Genomic DNA, 24412 nt, shown 5'->3' with positions numbered 1-24412 from the left:
TGTGGTTACGGGGGGGGGGGCGCCACTTTATGAGGCAGTGGGTGCAAGGCGAAGCCCTGGTGGGGTCCAGGGGGCGAAGCCCCTGGAAGTTTCTAGATTTTACAGATTTTATGGGGCTTGAAATATTTCTCCTATTAAGTCATTTGTACTATTTTCTATCATTTTAATAAGGTGAAAATAATAAACTGACCCATATTTTAAGGGGATTTTTTGAAAAAATTAAGTTCTCCCAATAAAGTAATTCAAGAAATCAAAGGATTTTGTCATTTATTTCTCCGGGAGTGGAAGAAATTATTGCTACTTTTATCGTTTAGGACATTTTCCGAAACAAGATACCGCGATTTACCTTAAATTTGAAAATTTTAGGGAGGGGGGGGGGGGGGGTGGCTGCGCCCCCTCTAAATCCGCCACTGTGTTGGTATATCATAAGACAATGTGTCACGTGCCATTTATGATGACCTTGAACTTCTATGTAAAGGTCAAGTAATAGGATTTTGGGGCACATTTGTTTGTCCAGACCATAATTTTTATATAGGCCTTTGATATTTGGTATGTTGTTCATTTAATATTCACAACACTGTTCCAGTGTTCCTTGGTAGAAGCACATACACATAGGTGACTGCTTTGTACCGTAATTCTTAATGTTCTACTTTAAAGATGATCCCTAAATATGTTAAAAAATGAATATGGAAGGGGAAACATGCTATAACCCCCCCCCCCCCCCCCCTCCTTCTGAAATTTACGCAAAACTTTCTTTTTCTGACTATACAGTAGATGTCCTTTGATCGATGAAAAAACCGAAGTAAAATGTTAAAAAATCCTCTGTATCGAGGTATTGTAATGTAAATGTAGTGTTTCATCGAAAACTACCGAAATTCGATCTTATCTATTACATTATCATGGTTTAGTATATGTATCCTTCTCCTACATATTAATGTAAAATAGAAATGATGTTTTATTTGAAAACTGCATGGAATTTTGCATTACAATGTTGGATATCATGGGCTACATATGATGAAGGCCTCCGCACGATTTGTATTACTGAATCTTCCATTGAGTTTTGTATAATCTTGTATCGTAGAATCGGTAGATACATGTACATGTACTTGGTTGGGTTTTTTTTTTTTTTGGTGGACTTTAAGGAAAATATTGGTAATTAATATTACATTGTATTTTTTGCCAGATATCTATCGGTGACTGAACAGGCATGGCGTCGGGAAAAATGATGATGTTCGTGCTTGGTGTTTCTGTGGGTGAGTCTATGAATATGTTGACACACAGTGTATCATTCTGTTCGATTTGTGTATTAATCACACCATAATTATATATATCATTTGTGTTTATTAATAACGGTGAAAGAAAAATGTTTGGAATTTGAGAATTTTGAACGTGGTAATTCATAAAGTTATTCAATCCAACAATCTATTACATGTATCTGATGAAAAATATCTGGAAATATGTTGTAACTCCGTAACGTGCTATTTTCTTCACTTTAAATGTCATATAGATCTATGGGATTCATTATCTGTTATTTAAGAAAGAAATAATTTCTGATTTCTGTTCAGGTGTTATCAGGACATGTAAAAGAGTCACTACCCCCTTTGATAAGATATAAACCAAATACTAAATATGGTGGCGTGTATTTATAAAACTTTATACTTTGTTTTATAGGAACAGTATTGGTATGGCCGATACACATCGTCTCGTGTCAGTACACCCCGGAGTTGGAGGTCAGTTTATTGGGAGAACTGTACAACAGCAACTACTCTACATTAGTCAGACCATCAGCAACTGTCACCGTCAACATCAGCTTAATGTTGTTCACCATCAACAAACTGGTATGTACATTCTGTATTAAAGTTTTGTGGAAGTACGTTCATTAACCTTAAAAGATTGTTTCCGGTCTTCCTAGTTCCCTTTCACTTCTCGCGTCCACCCTAGTGTCATCTCACTGTCCTTCCCTCCATAGCACCTGTCCTATCCAGTTCCATCACCGCCTCCTCACCTCGTTGCTTATTGTATCCGTGTCTTCCCTCTCTGCCACTTCCCTATTTATCACCATCTGCTACCACCTTTTCCCCAGAATCCTTCGCAAGAGCATTTCAACTGGAATACATGTATTTTTTCTCTCTGTCTCTGTCACTTCTATTTCCATGTAGCCGCACTGGCCCCGCTACTGATTTCAATAGGTTGACCTTCGTTTTAACTCCAATGTTCGCTACACACTATACTTGCCGTAGTTTTCAATCTGCTGCTGCCCTTGCCTTGTTTGTCCTTCTCATGCTCTCTTGCAATCCTCGTCCTGATGGATAGTGTCATCCAGATAAATAGATTATACCGCATCTTCCATATTGCCTTCCACATTTTCCATATCGTCTTATCTCTTTAGGATCCGGATTAGAATAGGTCATCAGTACGTCTTACTTGTCGTAAGAGGCAACTAAATGGGGCGCTCCTTCGGATGAGATCGCAAAAACCGAGACCCCGTGTTACAGCAGGTGTGGCACACTAAAGATCCCTCCCTGCTTAATGGCCATAAGCGCCGAGCATCGGTCTAAATTTTACAGCTCTTCACTGGTAATGGTGACGTCTCCATACGAGTGAAAAATTCTCGAGGGGGACGTTAAACAACATGCAATCAATCAATCCATATCGTCTTTACTTCCCCTACCTTTACCATTTTGTCTCTCTTTTTATTCATCCTCAAGGTCATATTCTCTCCTTCACTCTTGTTTCTTTATATATGTGTTGAAACTTTAATGATATAAATGACAGGTCGTCAGCAAAATCCAAATCTTCTAAAACTTTCATGGACGTCCACCTGATTCCCGTTTTCCTGTTCCATTATGGCCATCCTCTTTGTCACCCAATACGATTCAAAGCTCTTCCGGTGTACAGAGTCAAACAATTTCTCTTAAGTCCACGAAATACAAATGAAGTCCGGCGTTCCATCCGTGTGCCTGTTCGATGACAGTCCGGTGTTCCACCCGTGTGCCTGTTCGATGACAGTCCGGCGTTCCATCCGTGTGCCTTTTCGATGATAGTCCAGCGTTCCATCCGTGTGCCTGTTCGATGACAGTCCGGCGTTCCATCGTGTGCCTGTTCGATGACATCTCTCAAGATGTGCTCATATGTTCCTCTTGTATATCTAAATCCTGCATTATCCTCCAAACACCGTGCTCATTACTTAGAACAGTGTCACGCCTCACCAATTGCTACATTCTTTCATGTCTCCTTTCTTCAAAATCTTCTTTGTAATTTGCGCCTTCTTCCACTTTTCTGGGACACTTTCCTCTTGTCATATAATTTTGAACAGGTATGTGACCCTTCTACTTGTCTCTTCCATATCCACCTTGAGCAGGTCATCTCCACTTACATTGTATGCCCCATGTGCCTTACTCCTTTTCACCTTTCAGTGCTGTCATCACCTCTTGCTGGCTAAAATGTGCGCAGTCTATTTCTCCTATTTCTTCTATCCTATCCGTCTTTTTTGTCTGCTGCTAGGTACTATGGGTCTTCCCTGTTCAGCACTCCCTTGATGGACATGGATGTTGAATTCAATGTTTTGTGAAATGTATATAGTTTCAGTGATTCTCATTCCATTTGTGCTGGCTCTCACAGTCTCTCTGCAATTGTCACTTATCTCTCACACTCCATGCTTTTCCATAATGTGCTGTGTGTCTGTTATCTGCGCCGACCTTAGCGTTGCCCATCACCAACATATCATTTCTGTTGCACTGATCTGTCGTCGTTTACAACTTGCTGTAGAACGTTTCTTTATCTTCTTCCTCGACTTCATTCATTGTTGCATACACCTGTACTGCTGTCACCTTCCTGTATGCGGAATAGAACCCTGCATTGATGATCCTTATGCTCACTGACCTCCATTTCAGGACTTCTGCGCATCCTGTGACATCATAAGCACCCCCCCCCCCCTCTACTGTACTCGTCTTTTCCTGCATGGGCCCCTTGTTAAGGTCCTACGCTATACTTTAAGTTTAGATGCAGCGTCGGGATTGATAATCAAACCAGGACCTACCGGGTATGAAGCGAACAACCTTACCACTAGACTACCGCGACCAGTCAATTAGGGACTGGGAACCATTAAATAACCTTGACCAGTCGCCAAGGGACTAGGAACAACCTTACCACTAAATTACCGCGACAGTCGTTAGAGGACTGGGGACAACCTTACCACTAGATTACCGCGACAGTCGTTAGAGGGACTGGGAAGAACCTTACCACTAAATTACTGTGACCAGTCGCTTATGGACTGGGTTGTACTCATATCAACCAGCACTCATCTGTATTGGTGATTTTGAAAGCTGTATTATTTTTTCCTACTCCTTATGCACGGAATTCCTGCATCGTATAGACAAGGTCTGTACATCTGTACATGGTATTCACTGTTTTGCGATTACAACAGATGTGGACATATCTTTTTAGAAATCCACAGATATGTTGGTCCATCGGACTTCGATATGTAGCATATTCTCTCCACAAGAGCACAAGTATATTATATATAATTACATTTCCTCAGAGAGAACTTGTCTATTTCCAAATTTTGCCTTTCTATATTTCTGTATTGTTTTGAAAAATGTACCAAAAATTGGAATAAAACTTCATTGACATTTTACAAATCAAATTCCATTCCCTCTTTTAACAGTTTTCGTTGTTGCTTTCTTTCTTCATCAAGGCAAGTAATTCATTACATGTATGTATTTTATTTACATAGAACATCGTTGACCAAACACTTTCTGTATCGGGGATGCTGTCCATGGTAAGTCGCTTACAAATACAAAAATCTAGGTATACTGTAGTAGCGATGCTTGCATGATACGATTATATCAATCTCAGATTAAACATGTTTATTTGTCTCGTTTTTCAAAGAAAAATCGTCAATAAAACATTCCAACGATAATGTGAAGCAGATATGAACTATTGACACATCTTGTATTGTTGTAATTGATCTCAAGTTTGGCGAACATTCTTTTCTAGAAATGGATGGACAGTCGTCTAGCATGGAAAGATAACTCTGATTACTCACTAGTTAGTTTCATTTTCAACACAGAGGAGAACACATGGACACCAGCAATATATGTGGAGAACTCGTGAGAAACAATTTTCCTATTCTTAAATCATTAATACACTGACATACTTTAGAAATGCAACAGTGGATTGATACATTTAAGGTGGGTCGATCCTCATGTGACTTATCAATATTAATGGTTAAAAATGGAAAACAAACTGTATTAATTTCCACTCAATATAGTTTAATCTAATCAATAACCATAGAAAATTTGTATGTTGCCACCCTTTGAAAGATGTCAGACATACAAAAACAGAAGTATATATCAACATAAAAAAAATCGCACATTTTAGTTAAACAGAATGATGAAAATTAATAAAAACTTGTTGAAATGAAATATTTTAAATGTCAACAGTGTAAGAAAACTGATAATTCATAGATATATAAAAATTGTGGATATTAGGGAAATAGTTGTGTCATAGAAATGCAGTAGACGAAATTCCAGCATAGGAGTTATTACCCTTGACAACATTTTTAAAATTATAAATAATTGATTATCCATGGAAAATAAAAACTTTTTCATTATCAAAAGTTTACCAGATAGTTTATCTTATTCTGTGAAAAAATTCCTGTGAAAGATATATAATTTCAATCATGCGCAAAATTTAATTAGATAAAGATTTTGAAAAAAAACTTAAGACTTCACATGAGGATCGATCAAGCTTAATATCATTTTGATAATACATGTAACTCTTAAACATATGAAAATCTTTTCAAATCATTGGCTTTTCTTATACAGACCTTGAAACGTGCTACTACCCCTCCAAAGTGTTTCGTTCCGTTCCATGCAAACCGCTCATCGTTCCGTGCAGATCGTTCAGCGTTTCGTACAAACCGTTCACCGTTCCGTGCAAACCATTGACCGCTCCGTGCAGATCGTTCAGCGTTTCGTACAAACCGTTCACCGTTCCATGCAAACCATTGACCGCTCCGTGCAGACCGTTCAGCGTTTCGTGCAGACCGTTCAGCGTTCCGTGCAAATCGTCTCGTACAAGAATCGTTTCGTGCATGATTAAGTCACGCCCATAGAAACGTGCGGATCGTTCAAACCAGGCCCTTAGAAACGTACAGACCGTGCAAGTCATTTCGGTGTGGGATGTAGGACAGGTAAACATTGTTGGGAATTTTAGAAATTATTTCAAAATGTCTCCAAGACGAGCTTTAAATGTTCAGTGAAAATCTGCAAATAATCGAAAGAAAGCAGTTTATTATAAAACCATCAGGCAGAGCAATATCCGATACTATTATATCACCCTTGGCTTGCAAGTGCCTTCGGTATTTTTTGTTTTCGTATATCAGATTAATTTATTTGTCGAACGTAAAGTTTAGTAACGTCAAATGATAGTAAGGAAGGATTCACCAAACCCCATTTTGTTTTCTCTATTAACGAATGCAAACTCCAGCAGAGCTCTTAAATGGCATAGTTCCAATGCAATCTTCTACTTGGAATAATTCCTCTTGTAGCAATGTCAACCCAAGCTGTTTCGAATTCTGACGCCTATACTGGCGGTTTCGAACTGTCCTTCCAGCTCAGTTCACAAATGTTTGATTGGGTTTATGTCCAGAGAGGAAGTGCTGGCCAATCCACAACATTTATTTCAATTCAAATCAATCTAGCATTATGTGCACACGCATTGTCTTACTGAATACGAACTGTCGGTGTCGTTCATGTTGTAGTAATAGTTTGGTTAGTTTCTTCTTTTAGTTTTGCAGTTACATTTCTTTAAAACAAATCAAATTTCATTGTTCCCTTCTCTTATATCGCTTCTTCCGCCAAATCTGTTACACTAGAATAATGTAAACGCTGCCGTCAGCGATGCTAATATTAAACTTGGACCATTTCGAAAATGCTACTCGAGTCGAATTGCTACTCAAGTCTCTGTCTGGCCTACTGCAATCGGGTTCGGCGATAGCACAGACTCTAATATGGTGTTTTGGAGCTGATCATAAGACATTTCACTATTCTTTTTTCTACGATGTCAGAATGAGTCTAATATGTCTGATGATAATTTGGTATAAATCGGCCTATTGTAGAAAAATAAACATGAATAATGCCTAGCTACTGCACGTTGACTCGAAGCACCTTGCATCTGCTTAATTTCGTTCTTGATTGCTTAATCAGTATTGTCATATTACTCATTTATTCTGTCCGTCAGTTACAGCTTGTATTGCTCTAAGTTTCATGGGTATCTGGGTTAGAATAGGTCCTCAGTACCCTTTGCCTGTCGTAAGTGCCGACTAAATGGGGCGGTCCTTCGGATGAGGACACAAAATCAGGGTCCCTGTCACAGCAGGTGTGAAACGATACAGAACCCTCCCTGCTCAAAAGTCGTGAGCGCCGAGCATAAGCCTAAATTTTTTAGCCCTTCACTGGCAATGGAGACCATTTGAGTGAATTAAGTATGAAACCCAAACGTTATTATCTAGACCCAATTGTGTTCCCTTGTTAATTTTAAGTTAAAGGTCCAGATCAAATCACAAGGATGATTTGTTTGTTTACGTCCAAGCATTCATTTTTCACTCATACAGAGACGTCACCAGCTGTAGGTGAAGTACCACAAATGCAGACATAAGCTTAGCGCTCAGGGAGTCTTTAACGTGCCAATGTCTGCCGCGACACGTGACCTCCGTCTTCGTGGTCATATCCGAAAGACCCGTTATTATCATTCTTAAATGCCGAAGGAGCAAGTATTACATATGTATACGTTGAACTCACGACCCCCCATTTATAACTACCACTTAGCTACCGCAACTGATAATACTAGGATGACTTTTAATTCTGAGTTTAAAGGTCGAAGCTACAAATATTCCACATCCATTTTGTTATCAGTAAAACTTTAAAATGAAATACGTTTCAAGATTTTAAAAAAAATCTTTTCTAAAGCACAAATCTATTTCAACCTAGATTGATTTAATATTGTTTAACGTCCTTTTCGAGAATATTTCACTCATATGGAGACGTCACCACTGCCGGTGAAGGGCTGGAACAGTTTGGCCTATCCTCGGCGCTTATGGCCATTGAGCAAGGAGGGATGTTTACCGTGCCACACCTGCTGCGACACGGGACCTCGGTTCTTGCGGTCTCATCCGAAGGACCATATTAGTCGCCTCTTACGACAAGCAAGGGGGTGCTGAGGACCTATTCTAACCCGGATCCCCACGGGAGTTTAAACCAAGAATATTAAGTTTCTGTTATAAAACACATGAAAGACGAATATAATGCGCATGCGTTTATTAAGGACAGCAACTTGTAATATAAAGACAGGAATGTATATCAATCTTTGGAAACTCCTGTTTCGATTGCTTGGTATACGACTAGATTTGCCGTCCGCATATTGTTTTGTTTCAAGACCATGTGGACTAGGTACGTACATGTATATGGGGCATCACCATAGACAGACAGGACTCGGTTATGATATTTATATGTCCATATGGTCTATACTACTAGCTATCAGTAATCATTTGTCTTTATTGTACCCTATGTTTTAATTCACAGTGTAGAAGACTTAGCTGTCATCTCGGATGAGAACATGCCAATGAGAATTACACCTACTGGACAGGTAAGCCGAACTCCTTCCGGGGTGTACCAAGTTTCCTGTGAATGTGACGTCAAATACTATCCACTGGACAGACAGATATGTTACATCAAAATCACAACATCCGGGTACACTCAGGGTGAAATTGATCTTCGATTCGATAAACCCGCTGTAGATCTCTCCGAATACGTCCGCAATGGAGAATGGGAAATTATTTCCGTTGGGAAATCTCCGTCAGGGGAGCAAACCAAGTCAAGGAACGGGTACAGCTTTGCCAGCATACAATTCCGACTTGAGTTAAGAAGACGTCATTTGTTCCACATCCTTAACACGGTCTATCCTGTGTTTTTGATTGGCATGCTTATTCCATTTGTATTCAAACTTGGAGAGACAAGCGTTAAAATTGACTTTTCTTTGACGGTCCTTTTATCATATGCTGTATACGTGACTGTGATTGCTGAAAACATTCCCAGCACCTCTGTGTCTGTGTGTTATTTATGTAAGTACGACTACAATATAATTAATTCTATTTCAGAATTTAAATCTGATACACATATTCAATAATGAAGCCTTCTGAATGGTTAATAGGCAATCTGCTCAAGAGTTTACGCTTCGAAATACTGTACCTTGTTTACCACGGCTCTGATTCGAAGCTCGTTCACTTTTCAGTCAGTTATTCTTACTTTATCTAATTTTGAAGGTCATACCACGTGTTTATTGTTTGTTATGCATGCACATAGATTTTTGGTGTATCAATTGTTGAATATGTAAATGCTATTGTTAAAATTAAATATAGTATGCTAATGTTAATATTATGTTTAACAAACATTTTCAAAGATACGGATTTTTTTCATAGAAAAAATATTTTGAATGAATTAGAATCATAAGGATTAAACGATTTTTAAAGAATTTATCTGTGTATACACTTGACATTTTACTCACAAACTATATATAAAAATACTTAGCACTTCCATTCAGTTTGTAAGTAAAATATCACGACTTTACACATGGATGAATTCTTTAAAAAGAACTGTTAATCCTGTATTAAAACTGTAACATATAGATGATAAAGAAGGCATGTTAAATTTACACATACCGTAATGAATAGTATCCCATTCAAAGCTTATAAGTGCACTGTTAACGTTTAATCTTACAAGCTGTTTTGACGTCATGGTATTTCAATTGCTATCATTACAAATACAAAACGAAGATTCAACTTACAACGCGACATACACATTGCATAATATGTGTATACGTCCAACGTATTACGATAACATTGTATCCCTGACATGAAAATTGATTAAGAAAATTTATATCATTGCAGCTGTGTATTTGGCAATCATTTTGACCATATCAACGCTGTCCATCTTTATCGTTATTTTGGGGTCCAAGATAGCGAACAAAGAAGCCAAGGTGTCACCAGGAGTTAGGGCATTTGTGCGCTGCCTCAGAAAAATGTCTTGCTGCTCCAGACACTCTTGTTGTGGTCGTAGTAGCGTAGCCTGTGACGCAAAAGAAGTTCACGTCCGCATGGAAGAAACTGGTAGAATCCACGGAAAGGGGAGTTCGCTGAAAGCAGTGGAGAATGTACCACATTTCGAAAAGCATGAAAATCCTGAGGAAGTTACGTGGGGAGCTTTTGTGTGTGTTTTGGACAGCCTTTTATTTATTGTGTTCTTTCTGTTTATCATTACAACTTCTTTGGTTCTTTTTATCGTTTGGGGCATCCAATATGAGTCATGATTATGATATTGGCAAAACTGTGTAAATAAATATTCTCTCAGTACACTGTACGTAAATTAATTTATTGTAACATTTTTCTTAAATCAAATTTGTTCGTCGTCGTCGTCAACTTTCACATAATTAACATCTTCGCAGAAAATGCTTGGCTTATTTCAACCTAGCTGCAGAACTGTAACTCTGGGAAAATATTGGGACAGATCAGAGAGCTACAAATCCACCCCTTATGAAAAATTTCGATTTACAGCGCACGAAAAGTGCGCACAGTTGAGGCTTATATCGCTATTTTCTTGCATCGCCATCTCATAAATTTAATATTAAAAAATCCTAACATATATTTCTACTATACTTGTGTCCAAACATACCTTCAAATATTCATTAAAACTCCATACGACCCGAAAACTCACAGCTTTTAATGATTCCGTTCTTTGACGTAGCCATACTAAGTAGCTAGTCAATTTCAACCCCTGTTCCATACAGGTCTGCAGTTGATTTCAACCAAACCGGGCCCAGAGCATCCTTGAGTTATTTGGAGTTATTGTACAACCTCTTCAAAGGGCAGATAATTGAGAATAATAAAAAATGGCGGTTATATTTTGAAAATCCTCTTAAAAGTCAAACAGACTTGGTGCAATGCATCCTTCAGTGAAGGGGATTCAAGTTTGTTCCAATGAAAGTCCACGCTTACTTGAGAACGGAAATAATGTATAAAATTGAATTTACTCTTCAAATATTTTCTATATTTCACATGGCACAATACATAATGGCTTTTAAAAGGGGATCAGATAAAAGGTCATGCCCTAATTATGAAGATGATGTGGACTTTAAAACAATCTAAACGACTGGATCTACGATAATTATGTACAATACCTAGACAGAAACCAGGGTAGTACATGTAGAAACATCTTGTAGTGTAGATTCAAGTTTCTTCAAATTATAGATCATGGGTTCAGAGCGAGTCCATCGGCTTCCATAGGAATATATGGAAATTTACTGTATATGGAGGAACCATTATAAAACTCCAGAACGACACGACTACAGTATTTATGGCATATGTAAATGAAAGCACTCTCATGTTGATTCAGTTTAAATTAATTTTTCTCCATGGGTGTCAGGATGATGGAAATATGTTTATTAAACTTTACACATACAAATCGGTCGCAGACCTGGTATTTGGGGCGCTTGGTGTGCAACGACCGGGTTCACTTATCAATTATGATGCAACATCACACATATTACTACATGTAAGACGTTAAATGCTCTTCTCAAGCGCCCGCCAGTAAAATTAACTTCAGATATGACCTTCAAAATGTAGGTTTCATGTCACGGTAGGCGTTACCATATCAAAGAACTCTCTCCTGTTCAGCCTTTATCGCTAAACCTAGTTCTTTGTCTAAATGTAAAAGTAACGTACCTATGTGAGTGACAGATCCCCAATGAAATGTAAAACAGCATATTAATAATTTTAGCGTTTGCTTACAAGAAAATATTGACCATATATATAAAATCACTAAAATTAAAGCAATGCATATGTAGTTATTGATTCGATTGAATAAGATAACGACTCAGATTGATGACGAAGAGGATAACCACTTCAGATTCTCAATCGGTAACTTCTATATTTATGTACCAATGTTCCATTATTAACTGATTCGATACGCAAGAGCATGTTCTGCGTATGATTGATTTTTTAATTTAGACATGCTACAGACAAAAAGTTGATCTTACACGGATTTCAACAGACTCGTTTAACGTCAGTATTTCGCAAATTCTGTGGGTTTTTTTTAAAATGATACATTATATGTATCATTTGCATATACAATTTTCATTAGGTCAAATGCTGTATCACGTGTGGGGATCCGGGTAAGAATAGGTTCTCAGTACCCCCTTGCTTGTCGTAAAAGGCGATTAAATGGGGTGGTCCACCGGATGAGAGAGCAAAAACCGAGGTCCCGTGTCACAGCAGGTGTGGCACGATAAAGATCCCTCACTACTCAAAGGCCATAAGCGCCGAACATAGACCTAAATTTTGCAGCCCTTCACCGGCGGTGGTGACGTCTCCAAATGAGTGAAATATTCTCGAGAGGGACGTTAAACAATATTCAATCATACCAATTGTTAGACCGTTCTTTGCACACTGATTTTACTACTGAATACCCCCGTTTACCTGATTAAGATATCACGGCGGGTGTGACGGGTAGACAGGGGGTGTTTCCTCCTCCTTGGCACCTGCTCCTACCTCTTGTATTTCCAGAGGTTGGTGTTTTCCCTATTCACAATTTTGTTTTCGTGATAGGATTTGAGATGTGTCATCCTTCGTTATTTTCACATTATTGAATGGAATTGATGGAAGATGGGGCAAGCTTAAAGACTTTTTTTTAATAAAAAGTTTTGATAACCCAGGACATAACAATGGTTGCAATACAAAATCTGATGAAAATAAATAATGTTTCGAAGTCAGAGAGCAGCAGATCTTAGACTACATGTATGGGTATCTACAATGTATTGTTTGGGGTTTTTTTCTTTACAAATGACATTTACATGGTACATTAGTCTCCGCAAAATTTGCATAAAAGAAAATTCATCAATATACGAATCATTAATTTGTCTGATTTTTAAAGAACATTAATTTGTTGTTTTTTTTTTTTCATCGTCGATGTCATCAGCCTCCTTTCGTCTCGAGAGACGATGGCTGCACCAGATTGTGTCGGGTCTAGTCACTGTATCTCCTCGTGTGGTTGTGAAGGCCAATGTGGGAGTGGCAGACATTACTGCAAAGTATACAGGTGTGGATTGTCACCGCCTGGCCTGTGAAGCTCACATCACAATTGAAACATCATTTCACATTTTTACACCCCGACACTTAAAGTACATTTTAGAATAAAATTTTACTTTCTTCCGAAGTTTGGTTGGAAATGTTTCGGGAACTGTTTAATTGATGAGAAACTTCCAAAAACATCCCACCGTAATTAGAATTAGCACATAAAGCATTGTGGTAGAGCCTTCATTCAAAAGTTTCTTTCGATAAATAATTCTTTTCCATTTGAATGCTTAAAACAACTCATACGCTTATCGAAAAGTAGACATCAGACATAATTTAAAGCTTATTTTCATGTAATATCTCGTAGAGCAGTTACCCTAATACAAAAATGACATGGATAATCTCATGTTCTATTAGTTTCTTCTTTACACCAAAACGATTTATTTGGTATAAAGAGACACCTTAACTTATATAACTTATAGTATATATTAGGTCATAAGTTATGAAAAATAACAAATTTTTTGTAAAATTGACAACAGAAAACATAAACAATTTAATGGGTAATCTGCTCACGGCCTTCAGAATTAAAAAAAAAAACAACTCTAGTTTAAATTTTTCAAAATACAAATGTTTATATACAATCTCTGCTTCAAAAATATTTAAGAAAAAATATTTTTAGTATACAGAATACACATTTTATCATAATTACCCCTATGTATTTTGGATTATAGTCTCTTGAACACGTACACCTCCATATCTATTTGGTGATATGAAATTTTACTAAATATTCTTTGTGAACCGTGAAAATCGTCAAACGAATCAAGCAGATTCAATATCTTCGGGCGGTGTTCTTTGCTTGTAATATTCTTTTTGGCCACTCCTTTCTTTGAAAATACAATGCTGTACATATGCCCAGTGAAACATGTTTATCTACACCTTATTTATAATCTATATACTCCTGTCATCTGTACTCTAGTAAAATTCCATATGTTTTTAGTTCCCTTTATTTTGCTGCTGTTAAGGGGGTACAATATTTAAACTGAAAAATACAACCAAGAATAATTTTCAGTCTTGATTTAGCAAAGGTTCAGTAGAAAATTTTATATTATAAATCGTAAAATAAATGCAACTTGCCCACCATCTTTGTGGACACCCCTTGTACTTTAATAATTTACACAAATCTGTCGTATGATGCTTAGAATGTCTAAGAATTGTTTATTACCATACTAGTTGAATTATTTAGACCTGTTGTTCTACTGTCACGAGGCTGTGCGATCATAAAAGTAATTTTAAAAAAAAGGTATAAGCCTATAGATTTATATCCATGATCAGCACTGACCTTTAACAAGCTTTTCCATGCTTCACTGGGCGCGTCCTTTAATGGAAGGCAGCATCCACTGCGCCGGGTGAACTGTACTTTCTGCAGGCCTGTTATACAGAGCCGATCAGGTGGATAATCATGGACGGGGTCAGCTGACGCTCAGGTAGCAATTAATATTTTGAGACGAGTCTGGTAGTTTGGTTGCAAATTAATAATGTAGACGTTGAAATAAAAAAAAAAAAATAAGGTCAATATGAACCAGGTATTAAGTGTAGCGATGTGTTTAATTACATTTAATTCACGTTTTGTATTGTAATACCTAAAATCGTATCAAACTAATCCAATACTATAACTGTTTCAGGTGTTTGCGGTCTTTGTGATGTTGCATCATAGTGGCAAATGTTCATGAAGAATAAAGAAAAGTATAGAACAAATGCCCTGACGTCATTTGATGAATTTACGTTTTACAGTGTACATGTAGATGCACGTTGCATATGCGCAAATACATGTTGGCATATTCAGAACAATTTAATTAGGGAAAATATTGATTTTAATTGGAAAGTAGGATTGATGTACGACAAGTTTTGTGCCAGAACTACTATATATACATGTACATGTATATAATTATGTATATATTGCATTCTAAACCTTCCTTGAGGACCAGTTTGAAGCAAATCGCCCTTAGATGCATGTGAGCACTAGTAATAATAATAATAAATTCTTTTATTTAGACAGGATAGCACAATTAGTACAAATGACTAGTTTACATTGTGGTCCTGTATAAAACATATTCACGGACAGATAAATGAGAGAATAGAAAAATAGATAACATAATATAAAATATATACATAAAATACACACACGATATCACTGGGGGGAAAATAAACATATACATCATATCTATATATCACTTATTTGAGAAATAATGCTGCAAATATGCTGATTTAAAAGATGCAATAGAACCACAGCTTCTGACAGACTCGGGCAACTGATTCCATAAAATTGTGGAGGATACCTTAAAAGACCGTTTATAATATTCAGTTCGAACTTTTGGTAAATATAAAATGCCACTATCGCTACTTCTTGTTGCTCTGGAACTAACTTGGCTGACAAAACTAAAACGTTCATATATTCTGGTGTCATGTTATTAAGAACCTTAAAAGCAAGCACTAGTTTTCTGTATACAAAATAATCATGAACAGGCATCCATTTAAGAACACTAAAAATATCAGCTGTAGAAGTCTGAGTTACTTTCACTTTCAATATAATTCTGGCTGCCCTTTTCTGTAACTTAAAAAGTATGTCAATAAAAACCTGTTTTTGGCTGAGCACCAAACTGTGCAACAATAGTTAAAATGAGGAAATGTAACAGTGTTATAAATTTTCAATAATGCTGCATTTGACATAAAAGTTTGCAGACGACGTAAAATGCCTATTTTCTGTGAAAGTTTCTTGCATAAAGAATCAATGTGTACAGACCAGATTAACCGTATCTAAGACAATATATCCTACTTTGATACACATTTTTCTACACTTTGAGAGTTTTTGTGCAGTGCCAATCAACATACATTGTGTTTTCGCTAAATTCATCGTAAGTTTATTACTTTCCATCCATGTCATAGAGTTTAAAAGATCATCATGTAACCTTTGCTCAATAACATCAATAGATTGATGTGAAACATCCTGAGATGTATCATCTGCATATATAGAGACATTTGAGTGCTTTAGGCATTTAGGATAATCGTTAACAAATAAAATGAAGAACAATGGACCCAATATGGACCCCTTAGGCACTCCTATTGTAACATCTTTTTCATCTGACAAAACACTTTTCCATTTAACACATTGTGATCTTCCGCTAAGATAAGACTGAAACCATTTAAAAGAATTTTGACAAATACCAAATGATGAAAGCTTGTGTAACAATACCTGGTGGTTTACAGTGTCAAAGGCTTTACTAAGATCAATAAAAAGAACACCTGTTAATTTGCCACTATCTATATTACTTAACCATTTATCAATAATGTTATGAAGTGCTGTTTCGCAAGAATGCTTTGGTCTAAAACCGGATTGATGTTCCTTTAAAAGATTGTTTTTATCCAAATACTCGTAAAATGAGTTAAACATCTTGCTTATTTACTTTTTTTTTTTTTTAGCTCACCTGAGCTGAAAGCTCAAATGAGCTTTTCTGATCATCCGTTGTCCGTCCGTCTGTCTGTAAACTTTTAATATTTTCGACTTCTTCTCCAGAACCACTGAGCAAATTTCATGGTCCAAACTTGGCAAAAAAACATCCTTGAGTAAGGGGCTTTCAACTTTCTTCAAATGAAGGGTCATGACCCCTTAAAATGGGATATAATCACAAAAATGCAAAAATAGGGTGGTGTCATCTAAAAAATCATCTCGAGAACCACTAGGCCAGAGAAGTTGAAATTTACATGAAAACTTCCTGACATGATGTAGATTCAAGTTTGGAAAAAACATTGCCCCGGGTGTAGGTTGGGGCCACAATACACTATAGTTGATCACAGTTTTGCATGCGAATATTTAGGGAAAATCTTTTGGCTAGAAAAGTTTACATTTAATTGAAAGTTTCCTGACATAATGCAGATTCAAGTTTGTTAAAATCATGGCCCAGGGGGGTAGGATGGGGCAACAATAGGGGATCAAATTTTGCCAATACAGCCTATCATTGGGTCAAATGCTGTCTGACCTTAACAGGGTTTGACATTTACTTTTTTGAGCACTAGACCAATCGGGCTACTTCAAATGATTTTTGCTAGATCTGACCTTACATCCACTAGCCCTGATCAACTTTCCAGAAAAAAAATCTGATGATTCTCCATATCTAAATACTTAACGTTTGTCATTTAAATTAAGTTTGAACTAAAATGCATTTAATTGTCTAAAAAAATATTTAGTCTCGTCATTCAATTTGATGCTTTTACTTAAAAACAGATTTTCAGTTTCTTTAAATTCTTACCGGCACGGAAATACTTTAATCCATTTAGAATAAAATGACCTCAATATTTTTTAAAAATTTCTATTTCATAAGCCCTGCTTTGTTTCTTCACAACGTTTTCCTTTTTTTTCTCTTTCTTGGGACATCTTTTGCTTTCCTTGAGGACGAGAATTCGTATTTGAATATAGACATTCCCGCACATATGTAAACACCAAAAAATTGCTTTATTATATTCAATTCAAATGAACTGGGTTTTTTTTATGAAAATGAATTCAATAATTCTATTTAACCAAAACATAACTTTAAACACATTAACATTGTGTAGATGTCGTAGAACATCACTTCCGACCGCGACTTATTAGAACTAAATTGCTCGCGAACTCTTTACAGTTTTTTTTAAAAGAATAAAATATCTTATGATTTAAAGTAAAGTTTCATAAATTTGTTTATTTTTTAAACACGACCAGTCGGACTAGTAAATCGACATTTTACCCGACCGGACCTATCATTTAGTAGACTCGGTCGGTCGGACGGGCCTTAGTGTCAAACCTGGACTCGTTTGATACCAATTGTTAGGCCGTTCATGGCACACTGATTTTGACGACGGAAAACTCTGTTTACCTGATCAAGATATAGGGCTCACGGCGGATGTGACCGGTAAACAGGGGATGCTTACTCCTCCTAGGCACCTGATCCCACCTCTGGTATATCCCGTGACCCGTGCTTGTTCAAATCTCTATTTTATATTGCTTATAGGAGTTATGAGATTGATCACTGTTCGTTATCTTTTTAAACGTTGATATCACTTCAGTTTTTCCACATTAAAATTCAGATTCAATATTGATTTACTAATTTAAATCGTGACAAAGTGACATATTTTCTCTGTTTTTATTTAAGTTTCATCCGAATGACTCCCGACTTTCAATCTAATAGCAAGCTGATGTCTTACACTCTGTGATGGCACGTGACTGATTTCAGTAGAGCACGGTTGCTAGTCATTAAGGGAATGGTTGTATTTCAAATCCCTGCACACATGTAAATCTTCGATCAATGCATATCAAATATTCAACATAAGATCTCCCTATCATTTATGTTAAGTCAACGTTGAAATTCCAGTGTTGAATCAACATCCATTCTCTCATCAGAGGGCGCGTCACACAAGCTTCACATACACTTAGAACTGTCAACGCTTGGAATCACGTCACAATATAATCGCATGATATAAACAATCATTCTCGGTCTCCTTTCCCTTTAAAAGTCTGGTAACAGGTGATGACATCAGGCTCTTTTCATAGCCCACTGGCACTTTAATAAGTACATATTTACCGTTCAGCTGTTTGTCTCTTATTTCACAAGTTTTATCGTATTTTTACAGCCTTTCTTACTTTTGATTCCATCTTTACATTCAAATCTTCACTACGTGGATGTCCTACATTCATGCGCATATTACGAAGTAGTTCCAAATTTAAGATCAGAAAACAGCGATTTTAAACAATTTACGGTAAGCATCAATTTAATTGCACCAACAACATATAATATGACTAAATATTTAGTCGAAAACATATATGTTGGATATTAGAAACTTTTACAAGATTTCTGTAAAAAGCCGTTAACAGAGGTATAGTGGGAGGAGCGCACAGAACTCTGGGTAGAGAATGAATCAACATCATCTGATTTTTTAAGGCAAACAAAATTTGAACATCATTTCAACATTGAAAATTTATGTTGATTCAATGTTGAATGGAAATTGCTATGTATGCTGGGTAGGAGCAACTTTTCAGAACACAATTAGTAATGAAAATAAGATTTAAAAATCTATATTCTGTCTGAAACACTGTGTTTGAAATAATTATCTGTTGCTGTATCATGTTGAGTTCACCACCAATAGTAAAATAGATTTATCTTTAATCTAAGAAAATATGTCAACACCGAATGTGTCCTTCTGTATCACAGTGAACGCAAGGTGTCTACATGTATTTAGATGTGTTTTTAAAATTTGTATTTTGATCTTTAACAATATATGACGTTTGTACCTGAACATGACTGTCCGCTAACTGTGTCTAGTACCAGGTTACACATTGTTCCATGTCTTTTACAGCTCTATATTTGTCAAGTGTTCTTGCAATGTCTAGTCTTTCTATCCTCATCGTCATTTTCGAATCTAAGATTCCCAGCAAAGATCGAAAGATGTCACCGTCTACCAGCACGATTTCACGCTGTCTTGGGGAAACTGTCATGTCGTTCACGACATCCCTGTTGCTACCGTAATCGTATTGGTGAGGAACGCCACTCAAGAGAAGTCAATACCCGGATCAACAACTCTCGTAATCATAACAAAGGGAAGTCCGCGGGAAATGGTGGAAAATATGCCAGATTAAGAAAGCGAGGTTAATGTGCAAGATTACGATAGCGAGAACGCATGCGCAATAACTTGTACAGAATTTGCATGCATACGGGACTATTTTTACTTTTTACATGCATCATGGCTGTGGTTCTTGTCACTCTTTGGGGGATTTAGTATGGATCATACTAATCAAAGTGTCAACTGCCACATAGTACTGTCTCTGAAGTTCACGAATTGTTGTGGGCATATTTCGTAACATTCATAAATACTAATGCTAAATGATTCACCGTTTGCACTATGTATCGATCAGCAACGACGGTAACTTAAGAACATGTCATTGCTTTGCCTCTTTCATAAGATCACTATTTCCTTCAGCATTAGAAAATTCTACATGACATGGTTTTTCTCTTAATTATTGGTCCAACAATGGGTATATGTTTACGTACATTAACAAACATTGTTTACTAGTGTTACATGATGTAAACTGAAAGTATATATGTCGCTTTGGTGTACATGTGTAGCATACATTAATGTACATACCCAACAATGTAATCATGTTTTGTAATTTATAACTTAACTTGCTTTGCTGGACCAATTCCTATTGAATGTAAAGTATACAAGTTTACAAATAAACTACTGAGAAGTGGAATTGACCACCGCTGTAATCACTGAACAGATCCATCACTGTCTCAGACGGTGAAGGAGCAAATTCAAAACTAGATGTCATAAGACTCTAACAACCCCACGCAAATGTTTGCCTTTTAATATACTCTATATTATATTATTGATGAATAAGTCAAGATGTAGTGAGTATTTCGTTGCTCTATTTCATAATTGTTGAAATATTATCTTAAAAACAATCACATGAAAATGAAATTTCTGAAACTTTATTGCACATCTATAGAACACTGCCAATAATCTTCCAAAAGAGTATTTCTTTAAGATTAGATGTACATGTATGAAACTTCAAGTTTGAGATTAGATGTACTTGTATGAAACTTCAAGTTTGGGATAAGATGTATGAGACTTCAAGTTTGAGATTAGATGTATGAAACTTTGAGCATTTATGATGAGGACCTTGCTTATGTGCACAACTTCAAGCTTGGATGTCCAGGACCTTGGGTTCCTATGTGTAGAACTATATATATATATATATATATATATATATATATATATATATATATATATATATATATATTCGTTAAGGAAAGCACTTTAGTTTTGACAAAATTTACCCTTCTGTCATGCCACGACTCATCGAAAACCAACGTAATCGTGCTGTTGGGATGCTTCAAGCTAGAATGGCACAAAATAGCGTAGCAAGACACTTTGGAGTTCATCGGAACACCATCCAGTCAGTATGGAGACGTTTCCAACAATCTGGCAACACTCGGGATCGACCACATTCTGGGCGTCCTCGTGTGACGTCGCGTCGACAGGACAACCACATTAGACATGTGTACCTGAGAAATCGTTTCCAAACAGCAAGTTTGACTGCTCGTAGCATTCCTGAACTTCGACCGATGAGTCCAAGAACTGTTCGAAATCGTCTACGCGAGCACAGCATCAGACCAAGACGTCCAGCGGTGCGCCCAATACTGCTTCAACGCCATCGTATCGCTAGACTAGCGTGGTGCAGACGACATCTGCGATTCAGAATACAGGACTGGGCCAATATTCTATTCACTGATGAATCCAGATTTCATTTGGATAGCAGTTACGGCCGTTGTAGAGTGTATCGTCGCTTTGGGGAGCGGTACCAGGACGCTTGTGTTGTGTAACGTCGACAATTCGGTGGAGGTAGCGTTATGGTGTGGGGGTGGAATAATAGCACGTGGAAGGACCCCTCTACAAATTGTCAGTGGAAATCTCACTGGCGTACGCTATCGAGACGAAATTGTTCAGCTCCATGTGATACCCTTCATACAGAGACAGCAAAATCACATCACTCTGCAGCAAGACAACGCAAGGCCACATGTTGCATGTATAGTCATGAACTGTTTTGTTCAACAGAATGCCGATGTCTTGCCTTGGCCAGCTGTTTCCCCTGGTTTATCGCCGATCGAGCACGTCAGGGATGAAATGGAACGACGTCTATGCCGTTTACTAAATCAGCCAATGACATTGGCTGATTTAGGCCAGACTTTAACCAACATCTGGAACAACATCAAGCATTTCTGAACACTTTAGTGGCATCAACGAGGCGCCGTTGTCAAGCATGCGTGAATACAAATGGTGGTCACACGCGGTATTAACTTTATTAATTCAAGTTCGAATACCAGTGTCTTTCGAGTGTGCTGAAATTGACGTTATTAGACGTTGACATTATACAATTATGGACTGTTTAGCAGGAAGACATCACAAATTATCAGGTCTGAGTAGGGTTATCCTCAGACCCGATAATCGCCCGAGGGTGATAACTCTCCTCAGACCTGATAATTTGTGATGTCTCCCTGCTAAACAGTCCATAATAGTTTTATTATCCTGAAGAATTTGAATTTTAAAAAAACTATCACACATTTATTGACTTTCACCATGTATCTTTTTTATCTGAAATGTCAACAAATTCGTAATAACTTTCTCTGCAGAAAGTTCTAAAAACTTTTCAATAGTTTTCGAGGGCTAAAATTAATGTTATCCTCAACTTATTATTTTGTTTTACACTCAATGTCATACATTTATTGAATATATTATATGTTATACTTTCATGTAAAATGCTCGAATCTGATTGGTCGAGAAGCATTTGAAAAAACATATTGTTGCACTCTGAGTACAGAAAGCACGCGCTCCAGGGTGATAGTATCTAGCAACGGGTAACAGTACTTGACAACAGTAGATATTATGAAAAATTATCATACGCGTCAAATTTATGCGCGTACGGTTCGCCGTAGATTATAGACGTCATTTGAGCGTTTGTAATAAACGGGAATATCGGTATCGATATACGAAATGTCGCTTGAGAGTGATCAAATGTCTACAAACGAAAGTGTTTCTGCTTTCCTGTGTACATAACATTCAGTATAATAAAACAAATATTGCATAAAGTTGAGGGTAACATTGAAATTTTCACCCCTCGAGAAACCATTGTCAACCTCGGCTACGCCTCTGTTGACAATGGTTTTCTCGGGGTGAACATCACAGTAGAATGACGCAAAAACATAACGTCAAACGTAAACATTTCATAACGTATTTCAAGACAAAAACGTAAACATCAAGTGAAATGCAAAATTGCATTAAGATGGAATTTTTTTTTTTCTCGATTGTTATTTGCAAGCGGTCATGTTGACGCTGAAGTTTATGATTAACAATCCCGCATATTTTCAATATTTTTTTTATAGAGCTTTCTCGCTTGTGCCATTAGAAGTTATCTTAGAGGAAGGTCCTGTTTTTAGGAAGGGACATGTACCATACCTTGAGTCACCACATGTAAGAATACTCCAGTTTCGAGATACGAACTCTTCTGTACAGGAGGTGCATTTAGTGGAACTTTGAATGCCTTAGTGGGACAGAGTGGATATACACCCAACGAGGAAGACGATGAAATGTATTAAAAACGGCTTCTCTTTAAATATGTAAATGTGGGAAATACTAAATACTATTGAAAGAAATGTTTTACCGAAGTAGTAACATAAAACAATGTCATATTTGCAAGAAATATCTTGGATATGGTACTTATGACGAACGAAATAACGTGATAGGATAAGAATTCTATGTATTTAATTACTTCCTAAATACTCATCACTTACTTAGTTTGTGTATCGGTCGAATTCGGGTTATCAAACAGCGTATGAGAAACTTACTGAATACATTCACTTACGTTGTGATGAATATCTGTCCCACTCCCGCGTGTGAACAAATTCTTTAGCGCCTTACTATGTACGAGAGTTCTCCAAAGGGAAATAACTCGGACGTATCTCGAAACCGGCGTATTAGATATACATTATATCTATTCCCTCCTCGCAAAGACTATCATGACGTCACAATAGACGTCTCTAAGATAAACAATTTTGTATTCAATATTTGTATTCACCTGAGGATGGATGTTAAAATCCAGAGAGCGCTAGTGATTTAAATTTATTTTGGAACTACACATTTTCCTGCTTTTTTATTGAATTATTTTGACTGTGTGATATCAACTCTTTCTATTTGGATTATATATATATATATTTCACAATTTCGTGGATGATGATACTCTTTAATAGCTCTAATCAATACCTTTCCAACGGTGTAAACACGAGCCTTTAGCTCCTCATAATTTTAAAATTATAGTCATTTCAATAGAGCCAGTCGTTGACCACTGTTGTAAAAATGGTTGGGAAACGGGTTGAGAATATTGAAAAAATTAGAGAGTAATATACAAAAGTTCGCACAAAACTCGGTCATTCGGTAATGCAGATTTTTACTGAATTGGGGGAAGTTTATGGGTCTGATAAGGTATTGTATGAGACAGTTCGTAGGTGGTGAAAGAAATTTCTGACTGGCAGAGTCCGTCAAAGATGCAGCAAAATCTGGCCGACCTGTGACTGCCTAAAAAAAATCAGAAAAATATTTAAAAGTTATGGCAGATACACGATTTGTGATATTGCCAAAGCTGTTGGCATATCATTATCGCGGATGCATTTCATTTTGAAGCGTATTATGAAAGTACGAAAGATTTCT

General features: G+C 36.9%; 1 protein-coding gene across 1 annotated transcript; it reads left to right on the top strand.

Annotated features, from left to right (window-relative positions):
- Positions 1-1108: 1108 nt before the first annotated feature.
- On the top strand, positions 1109-10385 carry LOC130048321 (acetylcholine receptor subunit alpha-L1-like). Its single transcript, XM_056144913.1, has 6 exons — positions 1109-1253; positions 1672-1838; positions 4736-4780; positions 4999-5111; positions 8586-9124; positions 9950-10385. The coding sequence occupies exons 1-6, from the start codon at positions 1208-1210 to the stop codon at positions 10366-10368; spliced, it is 1329 nt and encodes a 442-aa protein (XP_056000888.1). The 5' UTR covers positions 1109-1207; the 3' UTR covers positions 10369-10385.
- The last annotated feature ends 14027 nt before the right edge of the window (positions 10386-24412 follow it).

This window comes from Ostrea edulis, chromosome 7 (genome assembly GCF_947568905.1).
Source record: "Ostrea edulis chromosome 7, xbOstEdul1.1, whole genome shotgun sequence".
Taxonomy (NCBI): Eukaryota; Metazoa; Mollusca; class Bivalvia; order Ostreida; family Ostreidae; genus Ostrea; species Ostrea edulis.
This window is presented reverse-complemented; position numbering and strand designations above follow the sequence as displayed.

What these genes read in the sequence shown, in the direction of transcription:
- LOC130048321 (XM_056144913.1), top strand. Translation starts at nt 1,208, where the DNA reads ATGGCGTCGGGAAAAATGATGATGTTCGTGCTTGGTGTTTCTGTGG. An exon ending in GCAATATATGTGGAGAACTC is followed by an intron (nt 5,112 to 8,585) that starts GTGAGAAACAAT and finishes TTTAATTCACAG; the next exon opens with TGTAGAAGACTTAGCTGTCA. An exon ending in TGTGTCTGTGTGTTATTTAT is followed by an intron (nt 9,125 to 9,949) that starts GTAAGTACGACT and finishes ATATCATTGCAG; the next exon opens with CTGTGTATTTGGCAATCATT.